At 41.5% G+C, this 25,398-nt stretch overlaps 1 protein-coding gene across 4 annotated transcripts; it reads left to right on the forward strand.

Annotated features, from left to right (window-relative positions):
* The first annotated feature begins 1,816 nt into the window (after positions 1-1,816).
* setd1a (SET domain containing 1A, histone lysine methyltransferase) lies at positions 1,817-24,746 on the forward strand. 4 transcript variants are annotated; one of them, XM_086289974.1, is made up of 21 exons: positions 1,817-1,958; positions 2,992-3,136; positions 3,225-3,323; positions 3,415-3,685; positions 3,994-4,124; positions 4,234-4,484; positions 5,559-7,230; positions 7,549-8,541; positions 8,870-9,037; positions 9,824-9,908; positions 9,994-10,136; positions 11,684-11,720; positions 11,806-11,998; positions 12,087-12,127; positions 12,222-13,513; positions 14,960-15,314; positions 15,509-15,690; positions 19,720-19,830; positions 20,825-20,944; positions 21,206-21,343; positions 21,457-24,746. In XM_086289974.1, exons 2-21 carry the CDS (start codon positions 2,999-3,001, stop codon positions 21,628-21,630), a joined length of 6,594 nt encoding a protein of 2,197 aa, XP_086146100.1. In that variant the 5' UTR covers positions 1,817-1,958; positions 2,992-2,998; the 3' UTR covers positions 21,631-24,746. The 4 variants fall into 4 exon arrangements, with proteins under 4 accessions (XP_086146100.1, XP_086146097.1, XP_086146098.1 ...); XM_086289971.1 differs by lacking the exon at positions 1,817-1,958 and adding an exon at positions 1,965-2,299; XM_086289972.1 differs by lacking the exon at positions 1,817-1,958 and adding an exon at positions 1,965-2,268.
* Positions 24,747-25,398: the final 652 nt, after the last annotated feature.

Here is a 25,398-nt window from a genome sequence, read left to right on the forward strand (position 1 = left end):
TTTAATGAACTCCCCTCTCTGGTTAAAGTAACAGAAGGCACTTGTTAGTATTATTGGCAGTTTATTGCTGCCCTTCTTTTAAAGGTGAACTAGAACTACATCAATTTACTAAATATACAATTCAGCAGCACAAACCAGTTCTTACATACTTTGACAGGTGAGTTCTTTTTCATCTCGAATAAATCAGAGAGATAATAGATACTCGTCACACTCTAACACAAAGTCGGTTAAACTTCAGGCAATTGATCTGTCCAGTTAGAAAGCTAGAACCAATATGAATCCATTTCACCTGCTTTGGGACATTAAAAGTGACAACTGATGCAATGGAGAGTCAACAACCTTTGTGTGACTCTGCCAACCTGGCACAGTCACACAAAGGTTCTGGTTCTTGTAGCAGTCTCAAGAGGTTAGAGGGGCATCAGCCCAGCAGCAGGAATAATATCTGCTCCTTTTTCCATAGAGAATCAGAGGGATCCCTACCAGAACTCTGGAAAATGCCCTCCAGCCTGGTTCATGTTTGTGACTGGACTCTGAACCTGGCTCCATGGTGGTGACATGAGGTCCTACTAAAAGATCCTGGTATCTTTTAGTAAGATCTGCAATCACAGTTGTGCCCCATGCAGCTTGATAGATTCACCACTGGCACCCTGTTCTTTACACAGATGAGAACAAGCTCATGCTAAGCACCTTGGTGTGTTCAAGTGACGGAGTCTAGGAACACCATGGCAAATGTTATGCTGTCCCCAACAACATGGATTTGCAACAGTTTATTCTTCATAACCGGACAGATTGATATCCCTGCAGTGTAACCAACTTGGTGTTAATCAACTTATTTAATAAATTATGGAATTTCCTATCCAAAATGTCTTAAGACCAACTTTATTGTCACACTATTCAACATTACAAGGCAGGTACTCCAGACGGAGCTTATAAGCATATTTTACATCTGGTTAATTATTGAACTAGGGACAAAAATCTTGAGTGCCCACCTTGAAGCTTTGGAGATTGTTTAGATCTTCTGTGCCTAAGGTCAGTCCGAATTATTTGAATTTCATGGTTTGTAGCTTATTTACAGCAAGTTGCAGCATCAATATTCCAAGTTGTGCCCACTGGCTGCTGTTCTATCAGAGATGACTTCATGATAAGGAAATCCCATCATTGCTTCTCCTACTTTAGATAACGAAAAAGGATTTCACACTCCTGGCTGGGATGCTCAGGGACTTCTATTCTTACACTATAGAAAGCATCCTTAGTCGGAGCATCACGACGTTGATGGTGGCCCTCAGGAGTGTAGTTACTTCAGTCAAGAGAATGAGGCAGAACTTTTACCTTCAAGCCGCGAGACTGCTAAATGAGACTGCAACTCACACACTGCCTATCTGATACTCAGCTACTCAACTGATAGCTGTTAACCAGCTATCTAACACAATGGGGGGGTGCTGATTGGAATACTTCTCTATTTCTCTTTCTTTTGTACAGCCAGTCTGGCACTTAAGCACTTCACTACACATTATAGATGTGTAATTGTGTATGTGGCAAGTAATTAAATTCTTCAAGATGTAGCGGTATAAATACACTTAATATGTTGAAATAAATTCCTTTAAAGTGTTCACTACAAGTATAATATGAGCCTTGAAAGATTTTAATATACAATAAATTATATTTGACAGTAATTTTGAGGTAGGTTTGCTTATCAGCCGCTAGAGGGACCTTTGGCCATTTTTTATACTTGCGAATGTAGGAGCAGATTCAAACCAATTTTTAAAAATGCGTAAATTTCACGCTGAATAAAACAAATGACTTTATTTACATTAACAATTTTTAATGCTGTTGTGTGTACAGTGTTATGTGTCAATGTGAAAGTTCCCTGTATTTAGTTTCAGCTTTGACGAAAGTGCCGGTGAGTAATCGCAGGTTGCATTTTGAACACACTGATGGAGAACAGGCGAGGCTTTCAGGTTAGTTACGCGATGGCCGCTCTCTCAACAATGTCAGGATTTCGAAGCGAAAACAATGGCTCCGTTGCTCGAACAGGCGCGTTGCTGTTTTGACTAACTGTCGGAATGGTAGCGGTATCGTTTTAGCTCGTCGGTTTTGCGTTAAAGCCGGGCCGGAGGTGAGCCGTTTCTGTTAGGAACTCAGTGTTTTTCTTGTTCGTCTCCCGGGCCTGGCTGGAGCTGCCTACACTGTAGCGGCGGGTTGCTACTTTCGGATGAGCGGGCAGTAGGTGTCGAAGAGGAGAGGGGTCTGAATTTAATTAAACTGAAGGTGAAACGAGTCTACAGATCCTCGTAGTGAGGCACGTAACTGGTAACATTTTATCGCTGTGGGTTGAGGGACATGAAGTGCACAGTTTTAACTCCTAACGTGATGTTCTTGCTAACTAGCATTAGCTTACCGTACCGTTGACTTGCCCTAGCTAAAACGAGAAGGCATAACTAATTTACAATCACATCGCTCTGATCTGAGGTGAGAGAAACGGATAGGTGGGCGTTTTACTGAGTGTTTCTGAAGCCCGATTCAATGCGTGGAACGTGAAATCTGTCATGATGCCGGAAAGCAGCAGTTTGCATATTCTAGGTTAGCCGTTGCTAACAGCAGGTGGCTAGCTGAAGTATATGGTCAGTGACGTAACGGTGATCATTGTTTTGACAGCACACGGCATCATATCCGCGGCTAAGAGCGTCCCATTTGCTAGTCTGTTTAATTTACTTATTTTACCCATGCAAGAAGAACTACAACTGAAATATAGATGTCCGAAAAGTTGATCGTTAGCAGCTGATGTGACGCAGCTCGCTAGCCTGACAGGTTGCCATACAGAGTGCTCATAGTCTGTAATTACTGCAGCACTTTGTATCTGTTTGGCTTAATTCCGCAGGGATTTTTTAAAGCTTACTTCCCTGTGCTGATGCCCGGTCTTTTTTTTCTTTTCTTCTTCTATCAGTAGCTTCTGCACTGTGTGTGTAATGGTGGTCTTTCTTTGTGTGACAGTTGTAGGATGGATCCAGACGGTGGGGCAGATTCACAAAAAGCTGTCAGTTTGCAGTGGAAAAGCTACAAACTCGTCCAGGACCCAGCCATTAGGCGTGTCACCCAGAAGATCTACAGATATGATGGAGTGCATTTCAGTGTGCCAGTGAGTTAATGTTCACATTTATTTATTTTATCTTCAATCATTTCGACTATTGTTTGTATGTTGCATGCTGTTTATTTTTCGTCCCCAGGACTCTGGATTTCCACCTGTGGGAGAACTGCGAGATCCAAGACCCCGGAGACTGTGGTCCAGATATACAGAGCTGTCTCTGCCAGTGCCAAAGTTTAAGGTGAGAATACTTGGATTAGTGTTCATTTGACACGTCTCGGGAGCTTTCTGTTTGATTATCTTTTCACTGATCCTTTAATTTGTTACCGCAGCTTGATGAGTTCTATGTGGGTCCCATACCTCTCAAGGAGGTGACCTTTGCTCGACTCAATGACAACATCAAGGAACCCTTCTTGGCAGAAATGTGTGCCAAGTTTGGTGAGGTGGAGGAGATGGAGATTCTGTTTCACCCCAAGACTAGAAAGCACCTAGGCCTGGCCCGAGTATTGTTCACCAGCACCAGAGGAGCCAAGGACACAGTCAAGCACCTGCACAACACCTCTGTCATGGGGAACATCATTCATGCTCAGTTGGATATAAAAGGTAAGTTAAAATGTCTCCTCTTTGCCATCTGATGCACATTGTTACAGTGATGCTTTGGGCAGTTTCTTTATATGCAGTTTGCAATTTTAAATCAAAAGACAAAGAGAGTCACTTTTTCATGTAATCTTTTGAGCAGTTCCTCAAAGGAAGAAGACTTGCTAACAAAACAGTCAAGTGACACAGAAAAAACTTAAGCTGCAGTTAAATCTAAAGTTTTTCATACAAACCATGTTAGATATAAATTGTTTGTCTGTTGATTCGGTTTGAGAGCTTGCATTTAAATAGCTGTGACTTTTATTTTTATACAGGTCAACAGAGGCAGAAATATTATGACCTGATAGTAAATGGGTCCTACACTCCTCAGACAGTGCCTCTAGGAGGCAAGGCTTTGACAGACAGGCTTCAGCCTCAGGCTACAACACAGCCACAGCCTGACACGGTATTGTGACTGCACAAACATCTCTTCACTTATTTAGTGATGTCATGCTTGAGTGGTAATCTGAATGAAGATGCATTTAATTTTATACATTTTTACTCTGTTTCCATAGCCATCAGAAATGAGGCGAAGGCTTTCCAGTGAGCTTGCAGTTTTGGCAGCAGGGGTCCAGGCCCTCACATCGGGAAATGTCACACCTTCTGTAGAGACTAGCTATGATCAGCGTCTAGACACGCCCCCCTCCTCCATGGCAGGTCCTTACACCCCAAGCTCCTCTGCGTCATCTCAGGGTGGGGGAGGAACACCTTACAGCTCAAGATCTGGGACCCCTTTTTCACAAGACTCGGGCTATGCTGGTGGAAGGTTAGTTTCTGATAATTAACTGGAACAAAGCATCTTGAATAAAATTTACCTTAAGTGGTCTTACTGTTGTGGTTTGGTTCAAAGTACTGTGGAAAAGACTGAGGCACCCCTTGTTTCGATATATTTTGCTAGGAAAATGAGAAATGGATGCAGCGATTTTTTTTTAAACATGCAGTCATACATGAAAATACAGTATATGAGGCAAAAAAACAAGATTTGTACAATTCTAACAAGTTCGATAGTCTTGAAATATTTGTTTTGAAAACCTTTTATTTTTCCACATAGCCTGAACCTTCTGAGGCAAGCTTTCTTGTAATTTACTTAAGTAGTTTTCAGAAATAGTTCTCCAGACTTTTTGAAGGTCATATCTAAGCTCTTATTTGGATGTTGGCTGTCATTTGTTCCTTCTCTGTTTCCTCAGTAATGTTGAGGTTTGGGCATTGGAAAGACCAGTCCATGACTGATGGTGTCCATTTTTTGTTATTGCTTTTATTGTGTTTCTATGCTTTTACTGGATTGGCAGTATGCTTGAGATCATTGTCATGCTGAAAAATGAAGCTATTGCCAGACACTTTCTAGATGGTACTGAGTGGTGGATCAAAATCTGATGGTACTTTTCTGCATTAATAATTATAAATACGGTCCCAAACCATAACCGAGCCTCCACCATATTTTACCATATACTTCTTTCCTGAACTTGTTGGTGCAAATGATATGAAGGGAAATTTTTGGTACAAAAGACCTGGTCTGGTCTTATCATCTTTCATCATTTTTTTTGTTTTTGTTTATTGTGTCCTTTGTTAGCTTGGCTTGCACAGAGGAGGGAAATGCTCTCAGGTTGTTTGTTTCAGTTGTGCGACATTGAGTTTCCAATAGTATTTGCCACAATTAGATTTCACTGTATGTATGTATTGTATGTCAACCTCAAAATCCTTCTCATGTCATCCCTTTTAAAACAAAAACATTTAAATGACGTTACAACACAAACCACATTTTACCTTTTCACATAAAGTCAAAAAGCATCATTGATTGACTTAGTGGTTCATATATAAATTCCTCATTTCTGCATTTTAGGCATCCTGGTTACAATACTGGCACAATGGGCAGCGGCTACCCTCCCCAGGACATGTTACCTTCCTCATCTTCGTCTTCTGCAGTCTCCTCGACGGTTGGAGGATACAAAGTGTCACGCTACTCTGATGATGCACAGGAACCTTCAGTGTATCACCGGGGTCGTCCTATGTACCCCCCAACAACATCATACCGTCCCAATGAGCCACCATGCTACCCCCCTTACCCTAATGTTGGAGGACCTGGGCCACACATGGCACACCACTCCTCAATGCCCCCACCACCTCTTGCCAACCAATATGATCAGCCCCTAATGTCAGAAAGGGAGAGGGAGCGTGAAAGAGACTCAGGGGGACGGTATGGGCCAGCGGGGATTGGTTCCAGGAGGTCATCTTATCATCACCAGCAAGACACAAACTCTTCCTCAAAGTACCATTCCCATCATTCCCACCACCATTCAGATCGCAGGGATGACAGGGGGTACAGGCGAGACAGCCTGGGCTCTCGGTCAGGTGACCACGGCCACCAGAGACACCGCAACCACCACCATTCTCACAACCACCATGGCAGCAGCAGCCGCAGAAGAAGCAGCCATGACCGGGACAGAGACAGAGACAGAGATCGAGATAGAGACAGGGACAGTGACTACTCTAACAGTTCGGATCCCAGGTACAATTCCAACTCGTACCGCTCTTCATCTAACAGCATGTCTCCTCCCCCATCATCTTACTCTACATACTCCTCCAAAGAGCCTGCCCCAGCCCCTCCTCAGGGATTGGACGTTTCCACTCGCCTAGGGAGCACAAGTCTCACAGAGAGGGGTTCTCTGCCTTCATTAGGTGCTGAAAAAGACTACCATGGTCACCACAGTGCTCTCCCTCCACCTCCTACACCTCCTCTCCCACCAGCTTCTGTTATTGCAGCAGCTGTAGCAGAAACACTTGGAACACTGGACTTCAACCAGGATAGTCCTGCTGGTGAAGAACAATGGACAAAACCCAAACGTCGTCCCAGCACCCCACCTGCCCCACCCAAGACACCCCCGCCTTCTTCTCCGCCCCACCCCACCATTGCTTCCTCTTCTAATTCTCCTTCTTCTACTTCCCTTCCCCACCATCTTTCATCTTCTTCTAGCTCCCCTCCACCCCCTCAAAGGGACTCGTCCTCCCCAGAGCCAGATTCCACCAATGAGAGTTTACCGTTTGTCTACCACAGCAGCAGTCTGGACTCTCGTATTGAGATGCTTTTGAAGGAACAAAAAGCTAAATTCTCTTTTCTTGCCTCTGATGAAGAAGATGAGGAGGATAGGAAAGAGGAGAAGCATGGAAGTGGAGCTGGAACAAGACGTGGGTCAAGTGATGCGAAAGGGGAGCGGGAACAGGTGGGGGACAATGGCGAGAAAGACCACAGGAGGAAAGGGGAAAGAGACAGAGATGGCCACAGAGGAAGAAAAAGGGGAAAAGGGGGAGAAGGCAGGAAGAGCCCCACAGTACTTACAGCATCTACACCACCCGTTTCTACTTATTCTCCCCACATCCCACCCCCAGAGGAAACTCAGGCCCAAGTCGGCCCAGCTGGTCCTGGAGTATTGCAGGAAGAGTCTTCACAGGCTGGATCTGCTGATGCACAGAGCCGGACAGGAGCGCACACACCACCTTTTAATGGACAGAGTCAGGTATGATCTGTCCTGATTCAATTTATTTTTATAAATAGAATCAGTTGTTTTGATAGTCACCCAGAAATACCTGTCTGTGGGCAGAGAAATAAATATTTGGTGGAAATGAATAAAAACCTCCTCAGTACCGACACAGTGATTAACATTCTGAGTGCTGTCAAACATAATGTTCATGTTTTGGTTTCTTGCTTTTAATGTGCCCGTTTCTATGTTAGAAAAGTGGGACAGAAAAATAATTCAGTAAGTGTTATTTTGAGAATTTGCTTCAATATGTGGGTGGTTTCTCAACTTAAGACAGTAAATTCTGTTTTCTTTCAGGCCTCTCCTCATTCCTCAGGAGAAGACATGGAGATCTCAGATGAGGAGGAGGAGACTACGACCATAACAACCGTGACCACCCACCAGCCATCAGTCACCTCAGGATCCTCACCTTCTTCATCTCAGGCTGCCATGACTTCACAAACAACAGACCCCTCATCTTCACCCCCACCCATCTCTGACTCTGCACAGCACTTTGGCACCTCCATGCACCCTCCCATACCATCCTACCCCCCTCATCTGCCCCCTCCACCACCCCCTGGTTACTCCCTACAACCCCCACCTCCACCAGGGATTCCTCCCCTTCCTCACATGGAGCTGCATCCTGAGTATCCTCCCCCCATGCCTCACCACATGTATGACTATGCCAGCTCCATGGAGCTGATGAACCAGTACAGTGGTGGAACCCCTATGTCTTTCCAAATGCAGACCCACATGTTAAGTCGCCTACACCAGCTGCGCATGTCCTCATCCAATGGCACCACAGGCCCGGGTGAGGCAGCTACTGCAGACTACAATTCCTACCATCTCCACTCTATTCCACAACATCACACACACCACCCCTACATGGACCAAGAGGGCAATGGGGCAGGCACTCATTATGACCAAGACCACCGATACATGCCACCCCACATGACCTATCCCTACCCCGATCCCCACAGCACTCAAATACCACCCCATCCACACCATGGTATCCCGCCTCCACACAGTGGCTGGCCTCCACATGTCTTACCGCCACACTACCCATCTTATATGCCCCCACCTGGCTATGGCACGATGCTGCCTGGGGATGGAGATGAGTACAGGGCTCCAGGGGAGGAGATGTCCATGCTGGCAGAGAATCCTCATGAAGCCACAGTGCAGATGGTCTTGGCCACTCTTATCCAAGAAATGAAGAACATCATGCAAAGGGACCTGAACCGCAAGATGGTGGAGAATGTAGCCTTTGCCACCTTTGACGAGTGGTGGGAGCGGAAAGAGACCAAGGCCAAGGTAAGGAAGCCCAGCCTCAACAATAATGAAGGTCATCTTTCTAAGGTTGCAGTTAATTTTTGTGCATGTAAAATAAAATAAATAGGCCCACCCTGTTACTTAATAATTTTACTAGTTTATGTATGTGCTTCCTCCATTTAACTGTAATTGATTTTTTTATAATTAGCATGTTTTTTTGTTTTTTTGTTTTAATGAAAGATGTCATTCCTGTTACTATTTCATCTCAGTTTAATGATGCTTTTATTAGTCAGTTAACTATATAAAAGAAAGCCTGTTGTTACGAGGCCAGAAAAACGTAATATCTTCTGTAAATGTCTACTTTTTGTAGCCATTCCAGACGATGGTTAGGGGGGTTTCTGCGTTACGGGATGAAGAGAAAAAAGAGGAAAAGGTCAACCGTCCACGGGAGCCTCTCATGTCTCTTGTGGATTGGGCAAAGAGTGGTGGCATGGAGGGATTTTCTCTCCGTGGAGCACTACGACTGCCTTCTTTCAAGGTAACAGTACTTTATTGCTGCAGATTTTGGTTTCATCTCCATGTTACTGTATGGAATCTATACTGCCTTCATATTTTATGTTTGTTTGTGTCTCATTTGCCATTACACCACCAAAACACTAGGTGGCAGTGGTGCTTGTATGTCACCTTGTTGAGGCACTTTGTTGATGTCACTAAATGGTAACTGAAACTGTTCTCCATGTTGGACCTAATAAATACAGAATTTATTTAGTTGTACTGAACTCTGTTTTTACAAGGGAGACCTGTCCAGTGTCAGGAGTTAGAAAAGACAGTAATTTTGTTCATACATGAACTGAATGTGACATGAACATAATAAAACGGCATAAGTTTCACTGCATTATCATCATGCTGTTTTCCTGCTTATTGTTTCTCAGTCAATAGTGCAGTATTTACAGTGCATGTTAGTACCAAATGGACCAATAATAATGATTGTGTTGGTGCATTGTGTAGTTGGAATTCTTATTAGATACTCTTCAAGCTACATTTAAGGCTGTCACAGGTAAACCATACTGTATAAATGTTCAGCACAGTATATGTCAAGCTTAAGTCAATAAATGGTGTCAAGAGTAGTTTAAAATATCTGATATTGTCATTCTAATATTTTGAATTTTTATGTGGTACCACAATATTCAAAAAGTGCACAAGTGTTTGGTGTTGTCAGTTTGTGGTACTTCCTCTAGTTCTGAAAAATAGTCAGACTTTGTAAAGTCAATTTTGGGGGTTTTTGGGGGGTTTTTATTCTTAAAAAACACTTTGAACTATGCAGGTGAAACGGAAAGAACCTCTAGAGTTTGAAGAGGGCGACATGAAACGGCCACGGCCCTCAACACCACCGGACGAAGATGATGAAGGTTTGCTCAGCTGTAATTCAGGCTTTAAAAAAAGGTTGGATTACTTGATCTGCTCCATGTAAGTCTTAAATTATCCTGTTTTCAGCTGCTGACGAGAGATTACCAGAGGCAGACAGGCATGGAGCTGAAAGGGACAACAAGAGGAGGAAAAAGAAGCCAAGAAATCGGAAACCCTGGGAGCTTGACAGTGAGGGAGAAGAAACATCTGATGGTTCTTCTACTGAAAAGGTTTGTCTGTTTGTTTTAAAATTGTGATTCAAGATTAAAACACAATTTTTAAAAAATGACTTTAGATTATTAGAATATATGAATGTGATAACATGAGTTTATAATTCATGTTGTCATTTATTTTAGTTGGCTACAGATAAGAACAAAATTATTAGCCTCGTATGAAAATTAAAGTTGTTTTCAAAACTTTCCAAAGTAGTTTCTACCTCTCAGCTGTAAAAGGCTGATGGGATGTTGCTGTCACCCCATTGGGCAGGCAGGCGGGCATCCCAAGTTTGCGACGTCAACGAGGCAGCATAGGATTTTGAAATTCATACCACTGGTGCATCAACTAAAAATCTCACATGAGTTTGACTCCCGGTGACCTTGATCTTCTGAAACTCCTGTGAATACAATAACTCAAGAAGGAAGTCGCCTAGGATTTTCAAATTTATGCTATATGTGCATCTATTAGGAGGCTAAGGGGTAGAACTGGTGATCACCATTATTTTAAAACGTACAAGGGATTTTTAACATAGCACTTGTAAGGATACTATTTATTTAAATTTTTTTAGAAACCATAAGTTAGTTGTTTCTTGATTTGTTTTTACACACAATAACAATTTTTTGAGAAATCAAAAATTACCAGTGTCACCTTTATAAGTCGCCAGAAAATGAGACCTTTTTATTGAGCCATAGCACAAACCACTGCTGTGCAATGATGTGCTTTGACTTTGTGAAGGTTCAAACTGAAGGTTATTTTCCAATTTGCATGCAGTACTAAAACAAGCATGGGTTTGAGGTGTCTAAAGAGCCCATTAACAACTGCCAAGACACTAGTGAATGACTAAGCAAAGTTGGAACCAAAGAAATGTTTCCTTTGGTCAGATGAGACAAAAGTAGAGTTCTTTGGCCATGGAGACAATGCTTATGTTTGTAGAACATAAGCTTTGTTCTCCAACTCAACAACACCCAAGCATGGGTTGTTCCTGGTACAGAAAGCCAAGTTAACATTGAGCCTTGACTTGAGTCCCACTGAAAATCTGTGGGGTGAACTGTAGACTGAGGTCTGTGCCAGAAAACCCATTAAATCTCTGGAGGAGTTTGAGAGATTTGCCAAAGAAGAATGGGCTGCGATTGCTCAGGGTGTGTGTGTGTGTGTGTGTGTGTGTGTGTGTGTGTGTGTGTGTGTGTGTGTGTGTGTGTGTGTGTGTGTGTGTGACTTGATGAAAACTATAACAAACAACTGCAGGCTGTTATCCAGGAAAAGGATACGCAGTTGATTATTAATATCAAGGGGGGTAATAACCCTGGTCGTTTTTATGAAATCTGTGTGCAAAGTAAAATAATGTAAGCATCCAAAAAAAAAACAATATGTTTGGAAAAGCTGTGTTTAAAAATTCCATGCTCTCTTTAACACCACTTAGGAAATAGTTCTGTAGTGAATTGAATGCAATAAAAAGAAATTTTCATAGCAGGGTTACAAATTCTGTCCTCACCTGTAGATGGCAGGATGTCACTGTGATTATATTGTTGTGATGACAACTTTTTTTCCCCCCCATGTTTAGGAGGATGAGGAAGACGAAAGTGGAAAAGAGTCTGATGGTAAACCACAAACAGGAATCTCATAACTTTGTTCTTATTTTCAGCTATCATGACTGTTTACATTGACTTTTTTTTATTTTTTTAGATGATGTCCTCAGTGCAGACAGTGATGACGAGAGCCTCTCATCCTCTTCTGAAGGCTCTTCATCTTCAGGATCTTCATCTTCATCCTCAGAAGAGGATGAAGATGAAGAGGAAGGAGAGCGGGCAGAGAGTGAAGGACCAGACAGCATGGATGAGTCAACTATGGATAGCACAACTGAGAAAGACAATGAGAGGTACATCACTTGTACTGCTGTAATCAGAATTATATAACAATGAATGTTGTACTTTTCAACACTCAAATGCTTGTTTTGTTTTTCTCAGGGAAAATAATGCAGCTGTTCCAAAGGCAGAGGTCAAAACAGGTTAGTCAGAAGTTGTTATAAATCACCAAAAAGCACCAGTAACATAATTGCTTCAGTTCGAGTTCAATCTTTGAAAACTTGTATCTTTTCTCAGGTGATACAAAAGATGGCAAGGCAGACACAACGGCGCCTACCAAACATCCCCCCTCACCACCATACCCACGCCCTACATCCCCTATCGTTCTTGTGCCCCCTCTCAAGAAGCGCAAAAAGACAGTCTCCTTCTCTACAGACGAGAACGAAAGCAAAATGCAATTGCCAGCTGCACCACCATCTCCGTCTCAAGTTTCGGGTGAATCTCCCCTCCTTTCAGGCAGGCTTCCAGACTCACCCATCATTGCAACCTCACCCAATTCATCTCGTCCCAGTCAGGGCATCCAGCTGCTTCCCTTTGCCTCTAAACCAGGCGAAGGGAATGCTCTCATTGTGCCCCCATCTGGACGAACCCAAGATACCGAGGAGACCAAGAGAGGACCCCTCATTTCTCCCCAGACTACCCCAGTCAAATCCCCTAGCAAACGCGGTGCAGGCAAAGAGTCTCCCAAATCTCCTGCTCCTCCTGTTATGGTGTGCCGCACTGTGCAGAACCTGCCTTTGGACCATGCCTCTATGTGTAGGATGGCCTTTGAGGAGGCCCCAGCACCACCATCTGTCAACAAAAGGTCCAGAGGCAGACCACGGACATCTAGCCTGTCTACTTCTTCCTGTCACTCTCTCAGAGAGGAAGATGAGGATGAGGAAGAAAGTGAGCAGAGGTTAAGACTAAGAGAACAGGTTGGGGCCTCCAGCCTCCTGCAGCTGGCCTCTGCTTCAACAACTGACCTTTCTGTGTTAGCTGATGTGGCTTTGAAAATGGACCCTGATCCTGGAGACTCAGAGGAGACAGAAACATCTGATGAAGCAGAGGAGCACAAGATGGAAGGAAATTACTTCGCCCCAGAGTCACTGGCCCTCCTTATGAGTCCAGGGGCTGTAATCGTCTTTATGGAGCACAACTACTGCAAACCCCCTGTTGTACCAGTACCAACTGGTGCCAAAAGGACTTCCTCCAGACAAGATTCTTCTGTTTTGCTCCCAGCTGACCTCAACTCTATTTCTGGCGTGCTGGAAGCCCCAGAGGAAGTCATTGGAGATCCACTTACGTCACGGGGAGATGCAGGAGAATTCTTTTCTGCAGTGGGAGAGATGTGTGACTCTGAGGATACGGGCCAGGTTACGCCGGTGTCTCCATCACCAAAGAAGAAGAACCTAATTGGCAAGGGTTTTGAAGCTGAAGAGGAAAAGAGCAAAAAGAGGAAGAGAAAAGATAAAGAAAACCTTGAGGTTCATCACACAAAAAAGCAGAAGGAGCAGCCAGGCAAGAAAAAGAGGAAGCGGAAATTAGAGGTATATTTGTCACGTTTGTTCCTGTAAATGTTTGAGATTGTCATAACCGTAAACATGCCACAGGCAACAATAGCACTGACTCATTACCAGTAAGCCCAAAGTTGGAATTTTGAAATTGGTACAGTTGAAGAGTTTTACATGTCTCGAAAGAATTTTCAGAATCAGAATCCGCTGGTAAACCTTTGGGCTCTCCAGACCAGGAATATATTTCCAGTGTAGACAGAAATGTAGTTTTTTTGCATTTACAGAACTGTGTGATACAGTTTTGTTTTTTTTATTCTTGGGTATGTTCTGGCTGAAAACAGATGGGGTAACAACAGGGTGTACCCTGTAGAAGCGCTCTGCTCTCAGTCTTACTGGTGCAATCACACTAGAATTACTGACATTTCCTTAGCATTGCTTAAAGCTAATGTCAGCCAGGTGCTTTGCATCATAAAAAACTTCTTTTACTTGCGCAGATGAGTTTTCATTAACCATAAACTTGCCACCTGCCAGTGACACGTCTAATGTCCGATGGCGCTTTTTGCAAATACAGCAGGTAACAGTCCAGAGACTTCGTCTGAATTAAACTGTCTCAACTCGTGCACTATATATGAAAAAGTACCAATTTGGATGAGTTTCTGATTTGTTTTTGAGTCTCTGCTGTTTTCACCCCCTGAACTTAGTCAGACGGATTCTGAGGCATCTCCTCTCTAATAGGTATTTGAAATACCAGATGGTGCTCCAAACAATAGGTTACCTCAGGTTCAGGTTTGGTCTTTGCAAAAATTTCTGGCACAACTTCACCTGCTTCCAAAGTGTGTGGAGAGGATGAAAATAATCACAATGCGGGGACTCCAGCAACGCTTAAAGGGAAGATGAACAACTTTATTGACTGACCAACGCATTTTGGCTTGTGGCCTTCATCAGGGTCATAGTAACACATAGTAGAAGTGTGCTTCAATAAAAGGCAGGAAACAGAAAAAAATTCAAATTAACCAATCACATCTTCATAGGTAAACCAGCTGACATATAACAGGTTGGTATTGGTAAATTGGTTAAGGCATGCCCAAGTAAACACTGGACTAGATAATTAATTTAATTTATTTTATCAACAAAAGAAAGAGAAGCTTTCTAGACATCTCGTTTTAAGTCTACATTTTAGAGACATAATTGCGAAATGCGTTGGTCAGTCAATAAAGTTGATCCTCTTCCCGTTAAGTGTTGCTGGAGTCCCTGCATTGTAATCTTTGATCTTTACTGCATCTTGGCACAACACCTGTGCCTTTTTTCTAAGAACACTTATGTTCAACCAAAATGTCAATGACATTCAGTCACTGAATATAGTTATGAATATTGTTATGGATTAGATGACTTTAACTGGCCAGAGAAATGTCCAATGTGTCAGTCTGTATTAGTGTAAACACCGCATAGACTAGAAACTAAAAGACTTTTTCTTTCCTGCAGGACTCAGATTTGGACAAAGATGTGGATGTGGAGGAGCTTGAATCTGGGGAGCTGTCCAGCTCAGACACTGAGGAAGAGTTGGTTGAAGAAGTGAGAAAGAGTGAGCGGCTCTTTTTGCAAGAAGCAGGAGTAATAACATCCCAGAACTGGTCGAAACCTGTCCCAGCGCCTGAGCCATCAGCTGTGAAGTTTGACAACCGCAGTGAATTTGAGCAGATGACCATCTTGTATGACATCTGGAACTCTGGTCTGGATGGTGAAGACTTGTCGTTTTTGAAGAAGACTTATGAGAAGCTGCTGCAGGATGACCATAGCTCCGACTGGCTCAATGACACTCATTGGGTCAACCATACTAATATCCTTTTCAGTGATTATCTTTCACCTCAAAGATGTATGGGCACTAGGTTTGATTTACATGGAAGTGACACAATATCCAAAAAGTCTGACTGTTATGAATTTACTAAATTGTCTGCATAACGTGACGTTTTTAAATTGAGGAATGCTTTGATATTTGGTGCCCTGTTGTCAGCCTTGACCTTTGGGCTGCACTAACCAATTTGCCAAATCCTCGCCGCAAAAAGAAGAACACAGATGGGCAGCTTCGTGAGCATGTGACCGGTTGTGCCAGGAGCGAGGGGTACTACGCCATCAGCCGCAAGGAGAAGGATGTCTACCTGGACCTTGACCTACCCGAGCAGGTCATACGGGAGGTGGAGAATGTCGACACCTCGGTAGGCAGACTCCAAATCTTTTTGGATGCATCTTCTTTTATTTCTTTTCCATTTATTGAATCTGTTGTTCTCACATCAGTTTGATTTTGTCTGTTAAAGCAGTTGAGAAGCTTTGCTGAAATACTTGAGATATCTTGCGAAACTTGTTTAGGCTTTTCCTTAAAACGAGTCGGCATCAGGTAACAGGCCGACGCACTTGGACAGTTCAATGTTCATGTTCACTCGCTCACAGATAACGTTCACTCTCCTAATCTAATGTTTGTGAGATTGGAGATTCTGTTGTGCTTGATCCTTCATTCGTTGTTGAAAGAACAGGATAAAATGCCCGTGAAGTGAATCTGTGCGTGCAGCACAACCTAAAGTCAGTAAATCTGATTGGCAGTGGAGACGTTGGTGTGGACGTGCTTTCGATTGTGTGGAAAGTTGAAGCCGGGTTTAAATGGAATTTTAATGTGATATCCAGTTGAACCTTTTTTTTTTTCCAGGAAAAATATTTTGCTGGTCTCCACTGCCTCAGTAATCAATTATTAGGGGTTTGTAGCTGTTTCAGGGTATTATTATAAAGTCAACATTTGGCTAGATAGTGCCTCTCAGGCATTTGGAATGGAGGTGATTCATATTTGGCTTAGTTGAAGTGGTAATTTTAGGATTTGAGATGGAAAAAGGTGAGGGTTTTCAAATGACAGAGAAGTAAGATGATGAGTATGTGGACATTTACAATACAGAGGTTTTAGGCATTACATTTGTGCTGTCTGGTGGTTGAGACAGACTCATGCAGGAAAAACAAATTATATTTAATTTCAGTCACATCACTGCTCATATGTTTAAAGCATGGCATGTATTCTTTGTCAGTAAAAAGAACATTAAATTCAACAAAACAACAACAGTGCTATAAGGGCTGATAATAATCAGTAAATTATTGATTTATAATCATGCTTAAAAAAAAAAGAAGGACAATACAAACTGAAAAACTGTGTGAAAATAAGAGTCATGGAGAAACGTGCGAGATGCGTGTCGTTTCTAGTCGGGCTTCCTGATTTATCAGGCTTGTATGAGTCAGAATGTGGTCGTTCACAGGAATAATGTGATGTCTGAAAACATTAGGCTTTTGTTTTTCCTTGCAAGACTACTTGAAACAAAAATATTTCTTGCTGACTGACATTTTTTTTTCTTTTTTTTTCTCATCATCTTTGCTGTTAGAAGTGGGTTTAGAGTGGGGATAGGGTGTGATGAATTTAACAACAGACGAAACAAGTGCGGCAACCTTGAATGTAAACGTGTAGTTTTCCCTTTGTTTTCCCGTTTTGTTGGCAGCCATAATTGTAACATACTTGAAATTGTATGTTGTGTCCACTGCTTTTGAGTTTAATGTTCATATCACGTATCTTATCGTCAGTATTCAAAAACAGTACAAATGTTATTGCATTTCGAGAATGTTGAAGAGTGAATTCTTCCTCTGGGCCAGTGGCAGGATGTTTCAGTCCAGGCGTTATTTCACGTAAAGCACAGTGATCATTCCCGTTTGTGACACAGGAAATCCATAATTCTTTTTTCCTGATGTAGATCCGGATTTGTCACATGTGAATTACTCCTTCCTGAACAAAAGATGATGAATCCAATTTACGTCAAAGGATCCTAACGATCACAAATTCTTATGAAGTTCCCTGAAAAGTTTGATCATAGTGAGTGTCACACCTTTAAAGTGTTTTGGAAAGAATAATCAGAGCAAATGTGCAACTCCAACTTTCGTCAAGCATGGTTGAACAGCTCTAGAAATTTGCACAGCACATGTATTCCCAATCCAGAATTAAACCAATTCTCCTTTCTTAAAAATAAAGGAGAAAATATCACACATTCAAAGATTGGAGGATTTGAATACATGTTTTATGTGTTTTTCATTAAAAAAGACTGGGTTCAGTCTGTAACTTCCATGAAATATTGCTGAATTGGGTGCCTCTTAGCTGGAAATACAAACAGGAAACATGAGCGCAGCATTTATTACACTAAACACACTAACCACTATGTCTTCATTAGAATTTACTTAGAAAAAACAAAAATAGTAAGGCTAGACCGGTTGTGCACTTATCACTTTGTATTCCAAGGCACGATTTGCTCAAGTATAGACATCTCCCAGCCTAAAGCAAACACAGACATGCAAAAATAATTTATTTATTTTTTTTTAAGTCAGTTTTTTTTATTTACAGCCAATTAATTTCAAAGACCTGGGGCATGAAGCCACTGAAGGAGGCGTGTGGACAGAGAAAATAAAAATGTTTGAATGAATTTAGGGAAAATAAGTTGGAATTGCTGATTGTATTGCGCTAACCTTTAAATATAGTTCAGCTTGGATGATTTTTTTTATTTTTATTTGTTAGTAATGGCTGATTAAAAAAAATGTGTGAGAACCATTTCCTGTGTGCCAGGAGTAATTACAGTTGCACTACATGCATATAGTCCTACTGCATATATGTTCGTGTGGTCAGCTTTAACCTACAGAGCTATGGTTGCCCGGTGCATAATGCTGGGCAGTAACATAGTATGTGTCCTGAATGCGTCACAGTATTTTTAACAGTTATTTTCAGCTCTTTGTGAGTATTACTTTGGTGTAAGTGCAGGGAAAGCTTTCTGATAAGTCTGCCTAGAGTCAAAAGCAGAAAAAAAAGGAGTAAGAGGGGTCACAGAGCCCCACACATTTATCATAGGCCTAAATATGGCTATTACTGTGATGATTCTATGATTTCATCATGCAACGTTCCTCTTTTATAATGCCTGCAAATAAGGTTTGGGTCACTTGGGGGTGATGATCTTGATGCTCGTCAGACACTCATATGATGCACCGTCATTGGTCCCATGTGCAGCCAGTTATCCTCCACACAATGCCAGATTGTCATGGAACGCAGGAACATTTGAAAAATCAGCTCACTTAGTGTTTGTGTGAGTTAAGAGTGGAAAATCCACGTTATCGTGTTGCTGTGCAAGGTTTATTCCTCCGTAATGTATTTCCCATTTAGCTGTTGTGCTTTCCCTTACTGCTTCCATGGACACAAGCATAGTTCCTTAGAATAATACACACAAATTATTATATTTTACTGTGGCATGTTTTATGCAGTCTTGCTGTTTCTAGAGTTACAGACTAATTCAGACTCCGCACAGAATGAGATGTAACTGGGGCACCACATCAGTCTGCGTCTTTTATTATCTGATCAAAGTGTCCCAATAACTGAGATATGTCTGCTGCTTTGAGGTTTTTATGTGCTTATATCAGGAACAAAGAGATGTGTCGTGATGAATAATCCCTGTTTATGTTTTCAAACCAAAGATTTGTGGCAGGCTTAAAGAGTTACTGATACTCAGGAGGATCTCTCCCCCGCACACAGAGCAACACAGACACACATGATTTAACTTCATGGTGATACATTGAAACAGCTGTTTCACTTAGCTTTATAGGTGAAACATGAAATGTAATCTCATGGATTATTATCTTGATTGTAATATTGATCTGTTTAGTACTGAAAGCAAAGCATTAATTGGTTGTAAAAACACAGAAGTTGCATAGTCTGACAAAATCTAAAATGATGTTTGAGACGTAGCATGAGAACATGTCAGTTCATTTTGTTTCTAAGGAAGTTTCAGCTGCTTCATTTTTTCCATAGATTCCTTTTCCTTGTTTTTGGAAATTTGTGCTACAGTTACACTGCTGGGCTCCCTTTAACACTCAAGTTTTTTTCACAGTAGTTATGAGAGTAATTTTTGATATGTATAAGGAACACAAGTTAACATCCTGAAGAATTTAATTATTGAACCATAATAGAGGGAAGGCAGTAGTTGGGACTGAAGTATTCGAGGGCAGACTTGCTTCTATTCTTGCGTAATAACTTTTCCAGTCATATCTCTTTCGCAAATGAACCTCTGCTACAAGAGCAGGGGTATTGGAAATTGAGGTTCATGCTGTTACCCGTCAAGGCCATCTGATGAAGTCTTAGTGTAACCGTTGCACTCTCTGAAGCTCTTTTGTTTGTTTCCTGGCAGGGTGCTAACCGAGTGCTATCAGAGAGACGTTCAGAGCAGCGCCGCCTCCTCACTGTCATCGGCACCACTGCTGTCATGGACTCTGACCTGCTTAAACTCAACCAGCTTAAGGTACAAGCAGTACTATATTCATGTGGTCACTTACAAGCTAAAGGACAAAGTTAAACTGCAACCTGCGACTTGTCAACAGATTTAACTTTAAAAAAAAAATCTTTGCTTAAAAAACAAAAACACTGTAAGTTATGCCACCTGACACAATAAATTAAATGGTTTACAGTTCACGAGTGTAATCAAAAGGTCATCTAAGGAATAAATTTCCAGAGCCTGAAACTGATTCCATGCTTTTAGAAGCGCATAGCTGAATTTAGTAGGATATATACCAACATGTTTTACAGTCTAAACACAATACAAACAAGACATCTGTGAAGGTTCTCAGTCATCCAGGTCATCGTAGCTTGGAAAGAAAAGCATCTGGACTTCTTTAAGTCCAGACTTAGACTACAAACAAGACCAATTTTGACACGAACTCTGTGGTTTATTAATCAAAACTCGCAAAAGGTTTTTTCCAAGCTTCACAAGATGAAACTCAGGGCTGAATGCAGAAATTTTACCTTCACAATGGTGGGTTTACCTTTTGGTTTCAAGATGAATTTGTTTATTTGTTAATGCAATGTCTGAATAGGCGTTTTTTTGGAAGGTGGCTCTTGTCTCGTTTTTTGTGTGCGTGTGTGTGTTTGGTTTTGAAAGAGGCTGTATCTCTGGCTTTCATTGTTACACAAATCCGGGGTCGAGGTCACAGATCTGCCTCTGTGCTAAACGTGCAGAAAATCTGCTCACTACAGTAGGTCAGTGGTCAAACTTTTGGGTGTGGGCCTTTTTTGCATGTTCTTATTCTAGTCAACAATTTATTTTTTTTCTGGTTTTCACACCAAATTATCAACTTGGATTAGTTTACCTTTTTGAATTGTTGAAGATCCAATTATAAAACAAAGATATAGCCTGTAAATACTTAAAGCTGTCTGTTAATTCAGGACAGGTTAGTTTATAAAAATATCTATTGCTAGTAAGGCTCCTCTTAAATTACATCCGCTCTGTCCTGATGCAGTTCCGAAAGAAGAGGCTTCGTTTCGGACGCAGCCGAATCCACGAATGGGGCCTGTTTGCGATGGAGCCCATTGCTGCTGATGAGATGGTCATTGAGTATGTGGGTCAAAACATAAGACAGGTATGACTTATAAGGAGTTTTGTGTTTAACCAGTGATGGTTTTTGAAACTTTTCAGCCATCTTGACATCTAAATGTTTTCATTATCCACTGTTGCCATCTAAACAAATCTGTAAAATACTTATACAAATAATAAATCTCTAAGAGTCCTGCTGTGTTGGACCCTTACTCTTGCATTGTAATATTGATATGACTGTATGTGAATTGCAGTTTTTCAGACACTTTGAGGGTGTGGTCAGTCAGAAAATGTTCTTTATGCGCAGATGGTGGCTGACAATCGAGAGAAGCGTTACGCACAGCAGGGCATCGGGAGCAGCTACTTGTTCAGAGTCGACCATGATACGATTATAGATGCCACCAAGTGTGGGAACCTGGCACGATTCATCAACCACTGCTGCACTGTAAGTCTGAAAACACTCAACAATGATCTGCCTCTTACATGCTTTAGATATGGACTGATGTTAAGTTCTGCAGCTGTCGCCCATCAGTCTGTCGATGCTTTCCCCCCTTGCAGCCAAACTGCTACGCCAAGGTCATCACCATAGAGTCCCAGAAAAAGATTGTGATCTACTCAAAGCAACCCATTGCCGTCAACGAAGAGATCACGTACGATTACAAGTTCCCACTGGAGGAGAACAAGATCCCTTGTCTGTGCGGAACGGAGAACTGTCGTGGGACGCTCAACTAGTCAACGCACTTCTCTACCACACTTACCAATGGCCAGCCATACCCGTAAACAACCTCCCTTTCCCCATGAGTTCGCTCTCCTAAATGTGTAACTTGAACCACCCCAGTACACTATGCTGCCCCTCCTCATGGCCTCATAGCCGGCCTCACAGTACCTAGGACGTAGACACGCACACACTTGGCACTTTTCACACGCAGTTTTCATTCTCTAGGCAGTTCCACAAGCTAGTGGGTGATGGATTGGCGTCATCTGGCTCTCGATGCATGACAAGGCCTTTAGCATCAGCTCGTTAGTGGCAGTATTACTGGACAAAACCGGGTGCTCCAAGGAAGTTGTTGCGTCAGTCAGGGCATGAAGGATTTGTCTGATTCCATGCCGGCATCCGTTTGAAAGGAGACAATGTGGAGAAAAAAATAAAAAAGGACAAATGTTTATTGGCACTCTCTCAGACATGGCTTCATTACTCTTTTAAAGTGACGGCATCAGTCAGACATGGGTCATTTTTATGTTCCTCATGACTTACTTTCAAAAGGATTATATTTTTGTAAATAACTATTGTTAGTAACGACTTTAGTGAAGTGAAACTACAATTTCGGTGTTCATTTCCTTTGCCATTATCTCTAAGAGCAGCACTTGTTCACGTGTTTGCATGCTGCTGTGGAAGTTGTATTGTGCGTCTCATAACCAGCCTCTGAAATATTGTTTTTTTCTTTATTGGGTGTAGCTGAAACAAATCGGTGGGGGACACTTTGATCTTTAATAAAAGCAGTCGGTAGGAAAAATGCCGTCCAGAAGTTACTGCTGATTAGGGCACTTAATAATTCACAAACATGCACAAGACGTGCAAAAATAATATTGTGCATAACTATCTGTAGACTTGGCAGCAAGCAGAGTTGTGCCAGGCTCCTACTCTCTAAGATTTTCTTTGTGACAATTACAGAAGCCAGGGTGTTTATCCAGATGTGAAGCAGTGCATTTGGATGCCGTCACGTTAATGATAAGGAGGTCATGTCTGAAAGGGGCTTTCTTTTGTCGGCGTCGTCCAGGAGTCACTCCTCTAGTGTCGAATTCCTTCTGTAACCACGCACCCATACAAATCCGCACAGAGACGCACACGAATACCAGAAAAATTCAGGGTTTTTAGACTCGCTCACTAAGGGCGTAACTTTTAAGATAAATCACTTCAATCAATTTGGTCTTCAGTTATGCAAGATTTCCAAGCCTGAGGGTTGTTTTGGAGCTTTTTTTTAAATTTCATTTCATAGTATTATATTATATTACTATTGCTGTTATTAATGGTATTGTTACTTATTTGCATTAGCTGTAAGTATATTACAGTGAAATGAGCTTCAGTGTACCCATCCACTGTCCTCAGTGGCTTTGTGATCCACCAGCCCTATAAATCCTTTCTCCTCTCTCCACTGTGTGTTACTCTCCTGTTTTGCAACAGTCTGTATGAGAGTAAAGCCGTTTTAACCCACTGTGAAAATGTGTAATTTAGGTTTCAGCTTACAGTGTGCGTGTTTTTTTTTTTTTTTTTTTGGTTTTTTTGGTTTTTTTGGTTTTTTTAAATGCCACTGCTAAACTTTTATATTCCCCTTTTTATGTTTTTTTTTTTTTTTTTTTTTTTTTTTTGTTCTTCTCCAAACTTATGGATACTGACATAGGTGCTTTTAACAAATTATTTGTGCGCTCTTTGTGGGTTCTTTATTCATCTACAATAATTAGGGCTGTGCTTGTGAAATGCAGTTGAGCACATGTCCAGTGGGGGTGGGATCAGAAATTGTCAATGACTGTTTCTATCACCAACACAATGGAGGGGGAGTGTATACGTTCATAATTCGAATCGCTTGTTTGTCAGCGATGATTTGGCACGCTATATCTGCTGTGTCAACAGAGAAGTCGCAAAAGTATGTTTCGTTGTCGACAAGGTCACGTCCCTGTTTGTGGGTGAATTCTAAAGATTCACAAAGGACGCAATCCTATTAGCAATGACGCTGGTTTCACAGCCGTTGCGTTTGTTGGTTAAAAGCACGTATGTCAGTGACGTAAGTCAAGAAAAGGTTTTGTTGCTGCTTACAATATATCACCCTGTTTCGTTTCAACACGCGCACAAATTCCTGTTTAAACAATTGACAAAAGCGTTTTCTGCAAATCCTTCTCCCTAGTTGCTTTGTTAAGTTCTGAATTACACAAGTGAGTTTGTGAACAATGCTGCTGGCTTTGCAGCCATTTGCTACAAGTTTGCATTTCTAGCAGAGCCCCAAGTCAAATAAAGTTATAATAAGAAGAAGAACTCCTTCGAGGTAAACTTGGCAGATCTGTTTGTAAGGCACATTTATTTGATTTGGTTTCTGTTCAAAGACTTAAAGTTCTTGTTTTCCCCTTGTGTTGCAGATCTTTGCAGAATTCATGAGAATGCATTATATTTTACTTCAGTCATCCCTTCTGAAAGATCGTAACTCAAAAAAAAAAAAAAAATCCTGCTTACAGTCTGTTTGCATTGTAGATAGGTGAAAGTGTCCGTGTCCCTGCGAGGTTAACAATCCTAGCCAGTTTCTGATACGTTGCAGACGGGGATTTCAGTGACCTTTTGTGTTGTCTTTTTTTTTATTTTCATGGCTATGGCCGTCCAAAGTTTAACTTTGATGTTGAACTTTTAACTAAACTCCTGTTTTTTGTTCTTTCCCAAACAGGAAAATGTGTAAGATATTTCTTGTTGCAATGAAAGCCTTTCAGTACAAACCAACCCTCTTTAATAAAGGAGAAAAAGATGAAAGGAAAAAACAAAAGCAAAAACAAAAAAACAAAGAAGTACATGTAAATATTGTAGAGGTGTTTGTTTCTTGTAGAAACACACTGATTCCAAGCTGTAAATATGTTGTTCCGTTTCCTTACTCAATGAGGAGGAAACATGTACATACCTTCCATTCATTTATTTTTTATTGTTTTTCCTTTTAATTTGATGATTATTTTAATATTATTTGCAATATTTCTCTTGTATTAATGCGTTGGACCCTTTATTAATGGTGCATTAAAATATTTTTTAAATAAATGAAAATCTTGGTGAGTGTGTTCAAGAGGCAAACATATTAAAAACATCAGCAGAAAAACATGGACCATTTTGTGTAAGTGATTACTTTTACATTCACAGGTCTCCTGATCCACTTTACTATAACAATATATTCATGACAGAAGGAAAGTAAAGGAAGCAAGATGAGGCCCCCGTAGCTCCCCTCATCACTTCTGAAGCCATTAGCTGCTGGTTAAAAGTTATTGAGGGCAATAAAGGCACCAGGTTCAGAAGACTCCTAGCCCTGTAACTCATCTGGAAGCAGTAAAAAAAAAAGAAAAGTTCTTAACCTTTAACCATCAAGTCATTCTTATCTGCTTCCTTTTGAAATGACACTATAGAAATGTGACCAGTTTTCTTCCCTTTTTTCTAATGACGTCCTCTGTTTAAGTATGGTGCATAAAGTGTGGTCTTAAAACTGTTAATACATTTTATGGTTCATGGTTGGGATCAATCCTAGCTCCCCTCAGGCACAAGGATGGGTATGCGGTGTTCCTTGGTCTATCACAACAGATCATTTTTATGTTCTTAAACATTAAACATCATTGGTCACCTTAAAATCATCAGTTAACCAAACAGGCATGCCTACAGACTACTGAATTTATTAGTACACAGTGGGTTCGAACACCCAAGTTGAAGAAGAGGGCTGTAACAGTGCTAACCACTTCAAAAGCCTTTTCTTAGTAAACTTGAGA

Source organism: Aulonocara sp. 'chitande type north' Nkhata Bay, linkage group LG4 (genome assembly GCF_057382095.1).
Source record: "Aulonocara sp. 'chitande type north' Nkhata Bay isolate Kocher_YH1m ecotype deep benthic linkage group LG4, A_spYH_male_GT1.1, whole genome shotgun sequence".
Taxonomy (NCBI): Eukaryota; Metazoa; Chordata; class Actinopteri; order Cichliformes; family Cichlidae; genus Aulonocara; species Aulonocara sp. 'chitande type north' Nkhata Bay.

Bases quoted from the DNA above. Each gene is read 5' to 3' on its own strand.
- setd1a (XM_086289974.1), top strand. From the start codon at position 2,999: ATGGATCCAGACGGTGGGGCAGATTCACAAAAAGCTGTCAGTTTGCAG. The intron at 3,686-3,993 runs GTAAGTTAAAAT...ATTTTTATACAG, and splicing joins TGCTCAGTTGGATATAAAAG to GTCAACAGAGGCAGAAATAT. The intron at 15,315-15,508 runs ATATCCTTTTCA...TTTGGGCTGCAC, and splicing joins TCATTGGGTCAACCATACTA to TAACCAATTTGCCAAATCCT.